Below are 13100 nucleotides of genomic sequence, written 5' to 3'. Positions count from 1 at the left end.
GTCATTATTTAAACAAAGAAAAATGATTTTGCTATAGTTTTAAAATTACTTTTTGATATGAGGCTTTGAATCAATTCAGTATTATGTTCCCTGTTTTTTCATTCAGGTTATCAGCTGATTGGGAGCCACTCTGGGGTGAAGCTTTGCAGGTGGACAAAGGTATCTGTTTCTGTTCGAATGCTGTTTCTGTTTTATGCAACTTTTTTGTTGTTGTTGTTGTTTTATGCAACTTTCATGTGGCTATTACATGCCATGAGTGTTACCATTTTATTTATTTATTTATTTAGGGCCGCATCCACGGCATATGGAGATTCCCAGGCTAGGGGCCCAACTGGAGCTGCAGCTGCCAGCCTACGCCACAGACACAGCAACATGGGATCCAAGCCGAGTCTGCAGCCTACACCACAGCTCACGGCAATGCCGGCTCCTTCACCCACTGAGTGAGGCCAGGGATTGAGCCCTCATCCTCATGGATACTAGCCAGGTTCGTTAACGCCGAGCCACAATGAGAACTCTGAGTTTTACCATTTTAAAGGTATAGTTTACATTTAATAAAATGTAATGATTTTGAATGGATTAGTTAAATGAGTTCAGCTGGAACTCCCAGCATATTTTGATGGGTGTAAAAAACCCTTATCCACCATCTGAATTACGATATAGACTATTTTCCTCACCCTGATAAGTACGTTCATTAATGCCCGTTTCTAGTCAACACCTCCTCCCCCACAGCCAGGCCGCAGATGTTCTCATTGCTGTCGTTGTCTTTTGCTTTTGCCTGTTCTAGAATTTCACATGAATAGGATCATATAATGTGTAGTCTTTTGCAGATGGCGCCTTAAACTCAAGCTGATGTTGCTGAGATTCACCCAGGGTGTCATGTGTATCAGTAGTTCACCCTTCTTATTGCTGTAGTATGAACTTTCCATGGTTTTTAATCTGTTGATAGACTTTTGGGTTGTTTTCAGTTTTTGGCTACTGGCAATGAAACGGCTGTGGACATTTTTGTACACTGCTTTTTTTTCGCGTGTGACCATGCATTTCAATTTCACTTGGGTACCTACTTGGGTGTGAAATTGCGAGGGTCGTGGGGTTGGTATATGTTGAACTTGATAGGAAACTCCCAGTCTGTTTTCAGTGTGGTGGTGCTATATGTTACACTTGCATCAGCAATTTATGAACGTTGCTACATGGTCTCTCCGTTGTGTGGTATTACAAATATTTTAAATGTCAACCATTCTGGTGAGTGGGAAATAGTACCATTTTGATTTTAATGTATATTTTGCTGATGTTCCTGATGATAAGGAGCACCTTTTCGTGTGCATATTGGCCTTTCACAGTTTGTGAAGTGTCTATTCAGATATTTTACCCAAGTTGAATTGTTTGACTTTGTATTATTGATTTGTAGGAGTTTTTTATTTATTGTGGATATGAGTGTTTTTGTCTAATGTGCACTGTGAATATTTTCTCCTAGTCCGTGGCTTCCTTTTTCATTTCCCTAATGGCATCTTTTGAAATTTTTAATTTGAATCAAGTCCAGTCTATCGTTTTTTTCTCTTTTGTGGGTAGTGCTTTTTGTATATTAAGAAACTTTTGCCGACTTTTAGGTCACAAAGATGTTCTGTGTTTTCTTCTGGAAGTTTCATATATAGTTTTAACTTTTATGTTTAGGCCTGTGAATTAATTTTTATGGGTAGTGTGAGGTAAAGTCAAGATTGTTCCTTCTGGAGTTCCCATCTTGGCTCAGTGATTAACGAACCTGACTAGTATCCATGAGGATGCAGGTTCAATCCCTGCCCCTTGCTCAGTGGGTTAAGGATCTGGCGTTGTCCTGAGCTGTGGTGCAGGTTGCAGATGCAGCTCGTATCCTGCATTGCTGTGGCTGTGGCCTAGGCTGGCAGCTACAGCTCCGATTCGACCCTTAGCCTGGAAACCTGCATATGCTGTGTGCGCGGCCCTGAAAAGACAAAAAGACAAACCTGCCCTTTGTATGGATTTTCAGGTGTTTTAGCGCCATTTGTTGAAAAAGACTTTCCTTTTACCATTGAATTACTTTTAAGCCTTTGTAGAAACTTCAGTTAGCTGTATATGGGTAGTCCTCTTCCTGAGCTATGTTTATTCTGTTGCATTGATGTGTTTGTCTGTCCTTAAGCCAACACTGCATTATTTTGATTACTGTGGTTTTGAAATCATGCATCAGAAGTTCTCTGCCTTGTTTTTGTTTTTGCTTTTTTTGCTTTTTTTGTTTTTTTTTGGCTGTGCCCACAGAATGTGAAAGTTCTTGGGCTAGGGGTTGAACTCTCACCACAGCAGCGACCTGAGTTGCTACAGTGACAACACTAGATCCTTAATCTGCTGTGCCATAAGGAAACTCCCTCTGGCTTTTTTTTTTTTTTTTTTTTTAATTTTTAAGATTCTTTCCCTTTTTTAGGGTCCTTTGCATTTCCATATACATGTTAGTATCACAGCCTGTGAATTTCTCTTGAATCTATTTGTTTTGTCTTCTTAGATTTTGTATTTGTCTATTTGTCATCTCTTCAGCACAAGGCCAATTATATGAACTGTAATTTCTTTCTTTCTTTTTTGGCGGTACCTGTGGCATGCTGAAGTTCCCAGGCCAGGGATTGAACCGGAGCCACAGCAGTGACAATGCCAGATCTTTTTTTGTTTGTTTGTTTGGCTGCATCCACAGCATATGGAAGTTCCTGCGCCAGGGATCGAATCTGAGCTGCAGCTGTGACTTGTGCCAAAGCTGTGGCAAAGCCAGATCCATAACCCACTGTGCTGGCCTGGGGATTGAACCTTTGCTGCCGCAGAGACAATGCAGGATCTTAACCTGCTGTTTCATAGCGGAAACTCCTTATTTTGTATATTCTTGATGCTCTGGCACTTGCTTGGCTGCACCCACAGCATGTGGAAGTTCCCAGGCTGTGGATTGAACCCCCGTTGTAGTTGCGACCTGCATCACAGCTATGGCAACACCAGGTCCTTAACCCATTGTGAACTTCCTTTTATTTTATTTTTTAATGAAAATACAGTGACATACAATATTATGTTAGTTTCAGGGATATGACATTATGATTTGACATTTGCATGCATTATGAAGGGATCACCGTGCCAAGTCTAGTACCCATCTGTCCCCATACAAAGTTATTACAATATTCTCGACCATATTCCTTCTGTTGTATATTGTAGCTCCGTGATTTATTTATTATATCATTGGAGTTTTGAACCTCTTAATCCCCTTCCTCTATTTTGTTCACCCCCTCTCTGCATTCTGGCAGTGACCCATTCTCTGTATCTGTGAGTCTGTTTCCGTTTTCGTGTGTTCGTTTTGTTTTGTAGATTCCGCATGCGAGGGAGAGCATGTGCCATTTGTCTTTCTCTGACTTATTTTACTTACCATAGTGCTCTTCAGGTCTCTCCACGTTGTTGCAGATGCCAAGGTTGCCGTCTTCTCATGGCTGAGCGATGTGTACCTCAGTTTCTGTATCCGTTTCTCTATCCGTGAGCACTGAGTTGCTTCCATATCTTGGCTGTCGTAAAAAAAATGCTGCCTTGAACATTGGGGTTCATGTATCTTTTACAGTTAAAATTTTTGGTTTTGGGGGTAAATAGCCAGAAGTGAAATTGCTGGATCGCATAGCAGCTCTATTTTCAGTTTTTTGAGGAACCTCCATACTGTTTTCCAGAGTGGCTGCAACAGTGCACAGCCATAGCAGGAGCGCTTGAGGGTTCCCTTTTCTCTGCATCCTTGCCCAGCACTTGTTATTTGCTGTCTTTTTGATGAGGGTGATTCTGAAAGATGTGAGGTTGGATTTGCACTTGTGGTTTGCTTTGCCCTTCCCTGATGTGATGGGTAGGTAGCGATATTCAGCATCTTTTCCTGTGTCTCTTGGCCATCTGTATGTCTTCTTTGGAAAAATGTCCATTCAGGTCTCCAGCCCATTTTGTAATTGGGTTGTTTGTTTTTGCTGTTGAATTGTATGTGTTCGTGTACATTTTGGTTATTAACCCCTTATTGGATATATTGTTTGCAAATATCTTCTCACATTCAGTAGACTGCCTTTTTGTTGTTTTTGATAATTTTCTTCATTGTGCAAAACCTTTTTTGACTTGATGTAGTTCTATTTGTTTATTAAAAAAAAAATTTTTTTTTTTTTTTGTCTTTTTAGGGCCACACCCATGGCATGTGAAGGTTCCCAGGCTAAGGGTCGAATTGGAGCTGTAGCTGCCAGCCTACGCCAGAGCCACAGCAATGCTGGATCCGAGCCACATCTGCAACCTATACCACAGCTCACGGCAATGCCGGATCCTTAACCCACTGAGCGAGGCCAGGGATCAAACCCATGTCCTCATGGATACTAGTCGGGTTCGTTAACCACTGAGTCATAGAGGGAATTCCTGTTTGTTTATTTTTGCTTTTGTTTCCCTTGCTTTAGGAGACATATCTGAAAAATATTGCAAAGAGTGATGTTAAAAAGTATGCTGCATATGTTTTTTTTTTCTTGAACTTTTTTGAGTTTAGATCTTACAGTTAAGTCTTTGGTCCATTTTGAGTTTATTTTTGTAAGAAAGTAGTTCATTTTGACTCTTTGGCATATAGCTGTCCACTATTCCCAGCATCATGTATGTATGTTTGTATGTGTGTATTTATTTTTCTTAGGGCCACAGGTGCAGCATGTGGAAGTTTCCAGGCTAGGGGTTGAATTGGAGCTGCAGCTGCTGGCCTACACCACAGTCACAGCAACACCCGATCTGAGCTGCATCTGTGACCTACACCACAGCTCATGGCAGCTCTGGATCCTTAACCCACTGAGTGAGGCCAGGGATCAAACCTGCATCCTCATGGATACTAGTCAGATTTGTTTCCACTGAGCCACAACAGGAACTCGCGTCTTTTCTGCTTTAACCTTCATACATCGTGTGCTGCTTCCGTTCCCCGCCCCCCTCATCCTGTCCACCTGACTGGATCCTACCCATCTGTACCAGTCGGGCAGACAGAAACCACCCTGAGTATTTTAGCAAAAACAGACTTCATAAAATAAATGAACTGAGGGTGTACAAAGCCATCGCAAAGCCTGGGGCGGTGAAGGTCAGAGAGAACTGCTTCTTGCTTTGAGAAAATCCGAAAGCGCTGGACTCACAGGACACCGAGTGACGTGACCTGAGACGCTGGAAACATTAAAGCCAATGTTTCCCAGGTGCTCCCTTGGCAGCTGCTGCAGACTCAGTGTTGGTTGCGTGCCCTGGTGTCTGCCAGCTGCTGCCAGCGAGGAATGATGGTTTCTCCTTGCTTGTCACCTCAGTCTTACATAAGCACCTCTCACTGGTGGCGTCTGAAGGAGAACCCTTCGGTCCAGGGACTCTGAGAAATCCCGCGTTAGGGCTGCTTCTTCGCCTTGCTTGGAAGGGCAGACACGGGTCTGAGAATTACCAACACAATCTTCCTCTTTGGATTCTTAGCATCTGTACGCACCCTTCTACCTGTATTTACATTTTCAGATGATCCTAGAGACAGACATTTGCTTCTGCCGAACCCGTTGCCACTGTTAGTCGTAAAAGTGAAGATGCATCATTCCCTCTGTCCCTTCCCTCTCTTTTGAGATCCTCTACCTAAGATGACATCGTAAGGTTAACCACCACTGACCTGGCCTGTGTAGGATAGTCGGAGAAGAGGAGAAATGATTAAACACATCAAAGCAAGGAAGATGCCATGTATATTTACAACCGTGCTCCTATTTGCAGCTGGTCGTGGTTGGCATTTATACCTTCCTTCTCCCGCTAGCCAGGCCACGTTTCCTTTGTGCTCCTAGCAGTCCCTCTGTCTGATGCTTCCTTACCTGGCAGGTGATTCTGTCAATGAAGAGTTCGAGCCAGTAGGGACCCTTCTGCCGTCTATCTTCTCTTACCTTCCGCTATAAAGGAGAATACTAAAGAGGCACTCCAGAGAGCCCCCTGGTTCCTGACAAAGCTTTTGTTTCTATGGCACGGGGAGCTCAAAGGAGCCAGGTGCCAGTGTTCACTGTCAAGAACTGTGGAGGGTCTGCTCTTGCAGCCTCCTCACAAGCCACCAAGTTTGCCTGGCAGAGGACCCAGGACTCCTGGGTCAAAGACAAAAAGCACAGCCCGCCGGCTGAGATCCATGTCCAGGTGGGGAGACAAATTTCTGGTGCTTCCTGCTGCTCTGTCTTCCCTAAATCCTCTTCCTGTTTGTATTTTTTTTTTTTTCTTTTTAACAGCTTTTTGAATCAGTTTAGAATGTGTTTTGCTCTGTAGTATGCAATAGATATTTAAATCAGGGGTTTGCAAACTTAAAGGGCCAAATGGTGACTTTTTTAAGGTTTGCGGGTCATATGACTTTGTGGCAGCTTTACAGCTCTGCCATTGTAGCCCCAGAGCAGCCATAGACATTAGTAAACAAACATGGATGATACGATGCTGACAGAACTTGATCCACAGAAATGGATGCTAGTCTGGATGTGGCCTGCTGGCTGCAGTTCACTGACCTCAGCATCGAGCTCTCCATCCCCTGTTAAAAATGGAAGAGGCTGAAATGTTACCCTCCTTGCAGGCTAGCGGGTTAGACCCGCTACAGTTTCATGGATGCTGGCAGAAGGCAAGTAGTTTATTACTCGTAATAATAGCAAAAGCCAGAATATCATCATTTGCTCTGGTTCCGGAGCCCCAGGTCCCATCAAGCAGCCCTAGGAAGGCCAGGTGTAGCACCTGCACATAGGCTATAGGAGAGGAGCCACAGGCTTTGGGAACACGAATCTTTTATAATTGGCAGTCCTCCTGCCTGACCGTTGCCCTAGAGGAGCACATCTTCATTATACTCTGGAGTAAACATACCTGTCCTTTACTCCAGAGGGAGACCCTCTATCTTCCAAGGCTATTATTCATTTTATAAAGCTTTTTGAAAAGACAGTCTAGAATCAGGGCAGTCAGGGCCTCTGCTTGGAAGACATTCACAGAGAGAGAGAGAGAGAGACCCAAGGAGAATCATCTTCCAACCCCCCTCCCCCATTCCTCCACCCCCGCCCCCCAGTCTGCTGCTCACAGAGCCTGTCTAGCAGTGGTGTCTTGCAGTCATTCAATGTGCATCTGCTGGGCTACGGTTGTATTTTCTCAGGCTCCTGTTTGCCTTGAGGATAAGAATTCATGAATTCATGCGTCTCAGGCTATCTATCATTTTTTCCCCCTAAGTTCATAACATGAACACTTTTAATTCGAAGCATGTATTGCTCTCAGGTGTTTTCCTTTTCCATCCTGCTTATCTACTAATTTTCAGATGTGGGAGCACTTCCTTTTAAAATACAATGTCTGGGAGTCCCTGCCGTGGCGCAGCAGAAACTGAATCCGACGAGGAACCATGAGGTTGCGGGTTCGATCCCTGGCCTTGCTCAGTGGGTTAAGGATCCAGCGTTGCCGTGAGCTGTGGTGTAGTTTGCAGACGTGCTCGGATCTGTCATTGCTGTGGCTGTGGGGTAAGCCAGCAGCTACAACTCCGATTCTACCCCTAGCCTGGGACCCTCCTTATGCTGCGGGTGCGGCCCTGAAAAGACACACACACCCAAAAAAAAAAGCAATGTCTGAAGACTTCCAGTCTGGACAAGGTGGCACAAACCCATCCTTTTTCTCCCTGATCCTGCTGGGCACAATTGTAAACCCTGGGAAACACAAGAGACAACCACGCAAGAACTCTGGAGTGGTTTGGGACCCCAGGCCTGGAGGAGCAACAGCAGTAGGATGCTGACATCCCCCCACCTAAAGAAGAAGGCAGCCCAGACCCTGTGCTTACTGAGCCTTAGTCTAGCAACAGAAGGCCACTCATTTAGGCTCATTCCTGCCTGGCCTGGCATGGGAGTCCCACTGACAGATTCAAGTGAGCCTGGAACCACTGGCAAAGGGGATCAGTTGGGAGCCCCACCAACAATAAGCAAGTGGGACAAGTGCTGGCCTTCTCTGCTGGACCCAAAATTCCCATCTCCTGCTGAGAGATACCATGTGGTCAAGTGAAAGGGGAAGGAGAGAGACCCTTTCTTACTCCTGCAGCGATTAACCTGCCTGTGAAATGTTCTCCATGCCTGCTGGACCTGAGACCACCCTCCCTCCACCGAGAGATACTACGGGTGACTGTGGTGGCCAGAGGGATTCTGCCACACAAGCAGCCTGCCCTGAGACTCCCCTCCTCTATCGCGAGACCCTAGTAGGTCACCCTGGAGAAACCCCTACCACCCCCTGTAATGGTACCAGCCGAGATCAGTGGGAGCCCAAGCAAAATGACATTGCAGAGCCTTTGAAAATTAAACTGCCGTTGGAGTCACAGCATATGAAAATACTCCAGGGCCTGTAAGTTCAACCTATACAAAATGCCTGCTGCTAAAATGAAAGAATGAAATAGGATTTAGAGCCTTCTAGCACAGTAGACAAAAAACCTAGGATACAGTAAAAATAAATAAATAAATAAATAAATAAAAATTACCTGTCATTCCAAGAACCATGAAAATCACAACTTGTACAAAAAAAGATAATGAACTGACACCAACACTAGATGAATCAGATGGTGGAATCATCTGACAAGGATTTTAAAGCAGCTGTCATAAAAATGCTTCAGCAATCAGTTGCAAAGTCTCTGGAAACAAATGAAAAAATAAAAAAATCTCAGCAAAGAAATGGAAGTTATAAAAAGAACCAAGAGGGAATTATAAAATTGAAGAAATACAGTAACAGGGGAAAAAAAAAAACAAAAAACAACCCTCACTGAACGGGTGCAGGTACAGAGTGGAGATGACGGAGTGTGGAGTCAGTGACCTTGGGAATCAATAGAATTCCTCATGACTAGGACTAGTCCATAGAATTTACCCAATCGGAACAGCAGAGAGCAAACGCCAACCAGGATAGAACCAAAGAAATCCACAGGAAGACACCTTAAAATTAATGATCTGAAGACTAAAGAACATAAAAGTCTTCAAAGATGGTAGAGATAAACAATATATTAACATCCAATGTCTTAACCTGAAATCATGGAGGCCCAAGGGAAGTGGCTCACGTTTTTTCTAGTGTGGAAAGAAAATAACTGTCAATCATGAACTCTGTGTCTGTTAGAACATCATCTTCGTGAATGAAGATTAAACACAGACATTACTGGGTGAAAGAAACTGCAAAGAATTTGTTTCTAGCAAATCCGTCATTACAGATGAGCTAAAGGAAGTTCTTCAACCCTAAGGAAGTAATAAAAGAAAAATTCTTGGAGTACCAGAAAGGAAGGCAGAATGATGGAAAGAGCAGAAATACAGATACATGCAGCAGATGACCATTTTCCTCATGAGCTTTATAAATCATATTTGGTGACTGAAACAAATTATAATACCGTGTGATACTCACGACAATGATATTTAATTTAAAAGAGGGAAGACTTAAGGGATCTGAAAAGAAGTGATATTTCCACACTTCACTTGGAGTGTGATAAAATGTTTTTACCAGTAGACTATGGTAAGTCACGTGTGTGTGTTTTTTTACTTGGAACAACCACTACAAAAACTATACAAAGAGATAACAGTCAAAAACACAAGAGAGGGAGTTCCCGTTATGGCTCAGTGGAAACAAATCTGATAGTATTCATGAGGACCCAGGTTCAATCCTTGGTCTTGCTCAGTGGGTTAAGGATCCTGCATTGCCGTGAGCTGTGGTGTAGGTCACAGATGCAGCTCAGATCCCGTGTTGCTGTGGCTGTGGTGTAGGCTGGCAGCTACAGCTTCGATTGGACCCCTAGCCTAGGAACCTCCATATGCCTTGGATGTGGCCCTAAAAAGACCAAAACAAACAAACAAACAAAAAAAACAAAAAAACCTCCAAAAATCAAAAAGCCCCACAAGATAAATTACGATGGAATCCTAAACATATTCAACCCACAGGAAATCAAGTAAAGAATAACAGAAATGAGGATCAGAGGAAATAAGTAGGAAACAAATAATAAAATATTGCCTATTTAAAAAAATAATAAAATAAAATAAAAAAATTAAAAAAAAAGACCCAATAAAATTGATTAGTCATCAGATACCAAAAAAAAAAAAAATAGTGCTTATTTTAGGGCTAATTATCAGTACTTCAAATGTAAATATTCTAAATATATCAATCAAATGAATAAGATTGGCAGAGTGGATTTAAAAAAATGACCTGAGGAGTTCCCTGGTGGCCTAGTGGTTAAGTATTTGGCGTTGTCACTACTGTGGTTTGGGTTTGATCTCTGGCTCCGGAACTTCCACATGCTGTGGGTATGGCCAAAAAAAAAAGACCCAAATATAAGATGTTTACAAGTAACTCATTTTAAATTCAGTGACATAGGTAGGTTGAGTAAAATTGTAGAAAAATATATACCAGGCCAACAGGTAATCTACTATGTAGAGTTGCCTCTATCAATACCAGGTTAAGTAGACTTCAGAGCAAAGAAAATTAATACAGATGGAGAGTGACTTTTTGTAATGATAAAAGATCTATCTGCATTATATGAATATGCCCAGACATCAGAGGCACAAAATAAATCATGCAGAAACTTATATAATTGAAGAAATTAAAAAAAATCCATAATTACAGTTGGTGACTTTGAATTCCCCTCTTAGCAATTGCAGAACTACTAGACTGAAAATCACAGGGCTATTGAAAATCCCAACAACAGAATTAGTAAGATCTAGTTGACATACAGAGAATATACCACCCAGCAATAGCAGAGTATGCTTTTCTTCCAAGTGCTTTATGGAACATTCACCAAGATAGACCATGTGCTAGGACATAGAACAAACCTTAGCAAGTTTATTTATTTATTTAAAACAATTTTTTATTACAATTGATTTACAGTGTTCTGTCAATTTCTGCTATATCGCAAAATGACTCAGTCATACATACATATATTATTATCTTCTATCATGTTCTATCACAGGTGATTGGATATAGGTCCTGCTGTGGTGACAGTAGGACCTCATTGCTTATCCATTCTAAATGTAATAGTTTGCATCTACCAACCCCAAACTCTTTGTCCATCCCACTCCCTCCCCCTTGTCTTTGGCAACCACAAGTCTGTGCTCCATGTCTGTGAGACTGTTTCTGCTCTGTAGATAGGTTCGTCTGTGCCATATTTTAGATTCTGCATGTAAGTGATATCGAATGGTATCTGTCTTTCTCTTTCTGGCTTACTTCACTTAGTATGAGACTCTCTGGTTGTATTCATGTTGCTGCAAATGGCATTATTTTGTCCTTTTTATGGCTGAATAGTATTCCATTGTGTATATATACCAGATATTCTTAATCCATTCATCTGTCAATGGACATTTAGGTTGTTTCCATGTCTTGGCTATAGTGCTGCAGTGAACATAGGGGTGCCTCTATCTTTTTGAATGAAAGTTTTATCCGAATAGATGCCCAAAACTGGGATTGCTGAAACATATGGTAGTTCTATATTTAGTTTTCTGAGGTACCTCCATACTGTTTTCCATAGTGGTTGTACCAATTTACGTTCCCACCAACAGTGCAGGAGGGTTCCCTTTTCTCCACACCCTCTCCAGCATTTGTTATTTGTATACTTATTAATGATGGCCATTCTGACCAGTGTGAAATGGTAACTCATTGTAGTTTTGATCTGCATTTCTCTAATAATTGATGATGTTGAGCATTTTTTCATGTGCTTGTTGACCATCTGTATGTCTTCTTTGGAGAAATAGCTATTTAGGTCTTCTGCCCATTTTTCGGGTTGTTTTTTTTGTTGAGTTGTATGACTTGTTTGTATATTTTGGAGATTAAGCCCTTGTCGGTTGCATTGTTTGAAGCTGTTTTCTCTCATTCGGGAGGTTGTCTTTGTATTTTATGGCTTCTTTTGCTGTGCAGAAGCTTGTAAGTTTGATTAGGTCCCATTGCAAACTGGACCTTATTTATTTATTTAGTCTTTTGTCTTTTTAGGGCCACACCCACGGCATATAGAGGTTCCCAGGCTAGGGGTCTAATCAGAGCTATAGCTGCCAGCCTACACCACAGCCACAGCAATGCCAGATCTGAGCCTTGTCTGTGACCTACACCACAGCTCACAGCAATGCTGGATCCTTATCCCACTGAGTGAGGCCAGGGATCAAACCCGCAACCTCATGGTTCCTAGTTGGATTTGTTTCTGCTGCACCACAGCGGGAACTCCCGGAGCAGATTTATAAGAATTGAAATTACACAGGAGTTCCTGTGTGGCTCAGCAGGTTAAGGATCCAGTGTTGTCACTACTGCAGCTCAGGTCGCTGCTCTGACCTGGGTTCAATCCCTGGCCTGGGAACTTCCACATGCCACGTGCCTGACCAAAAGGGAAAAAAAAAAAAGAAATCACACACAGTGTATTCTCTGACCACGGTCAAAGCAAACGAGAAAATAACAGGAGCAAAAAAAATCCCTAAATATGTGGAAAAATAAATGATACCTTTCTAAATAAGCCGTGGGCCAAAGAAGAAGTCTCAAATGAAGAGAAAAAAACATAGAGCTGAATGATAGTAAATATGAAACATTATATATCGGATGTAGTTCAGGCAGTGCTCAGAGGGAAATTTATAGCAATGTATACTTATGTTAGAAATGAGGAAAGATCTCAAATCAGTGAAAAATCAGTGAAAACCTAAGTAAATGTAAATAAGAATCTGAATGTAAATCTAAATAAATGTTTATAAATTGGAGGATTCAATATAGTAGAACATCAATTTTGCCCAATTGATCTGTGGGTTTGATTCAGTTCCTGTGAAAATCCCAGGAGGGTTTTTGTAGGGATAGACAGGCTTAGTATAAAATTTGTAAGGAAAGGCATAGGAACCTAAAATAGCTGAAACAGTGTCAAAGAAGAATAAAATGGGAAGAATCAGACATCCTGATATCATAGTTTCCTGTATTACACCCGTAATCAAAGTGGTATGGTGTTGGCAGAGGAATGGACACAGAACAGAATGGAGATCCCAGAAATAAACCCACAAATATGCTTAACTGATGTTTTACAGAAGTGCAAAAGCAGTTCCTTGGAGGAAGGGTAACTTTTCCAACTACTGGTGCTGAGGCAATTAGATATGCATAGGCAGAAAACC

The 13100-nt window shown here is 42.1% G+C and overlaps 1 protein-coding gene across 6 annotated transcripts in view; it reads left to right on the top strand.

Annotated features, from left to right (window-relative positions):
- Positions 1-13100, top strand: part of TYW1 (tRNA-yW synthesizing protein 1 homolog (S. cerevisiae)) — a 254780-nt gene that overhangs the window by 30739 nt on the left and 210941 nt on the right. For 5 of the 6 annotated variants that reach the window (XR_014840300.1, XR_014840299.1, XR_014840298.1 and 2 more), the window contains exon 9: positions 107-159. Coding sequence is in view for 2 of the 6 variants with exons in the window: in XM_003481010.5 (XP_003481058.2) it covers positions 107-159 (53 nt within the window). In the remaining 4 variants the exon portion in view is untranslated. Of the gene's footprint in view, positions 1-106; positions 485-4860; positions 7586-13100 lie in introns of those variants that run through there. The other variant, XM_085016904.1, reaches the window with a different exon arrangement.

Source organism: Sus scrofa, chromosome 3, assembly GCF_054392235.1.
Source record: "Sus scrofa isolate SSC_HxYL_T2T_F1_AM1 chromosome 3, Sscrofa_HxYL_maternal_Yorkshire_Landrace_v2.0, whole genome shotgun sequence".
NCBI classification, from domain to species: Eukaryota; Metazoa; Chordata; class Mammalia; order Artiodactyla; family Suidae; genus Sus; species Sus scrofa.
Note: the sequence above shows the minus strand (reverse complement) of the source record. Positions and strands in the feature narration are given on the sequence as shown.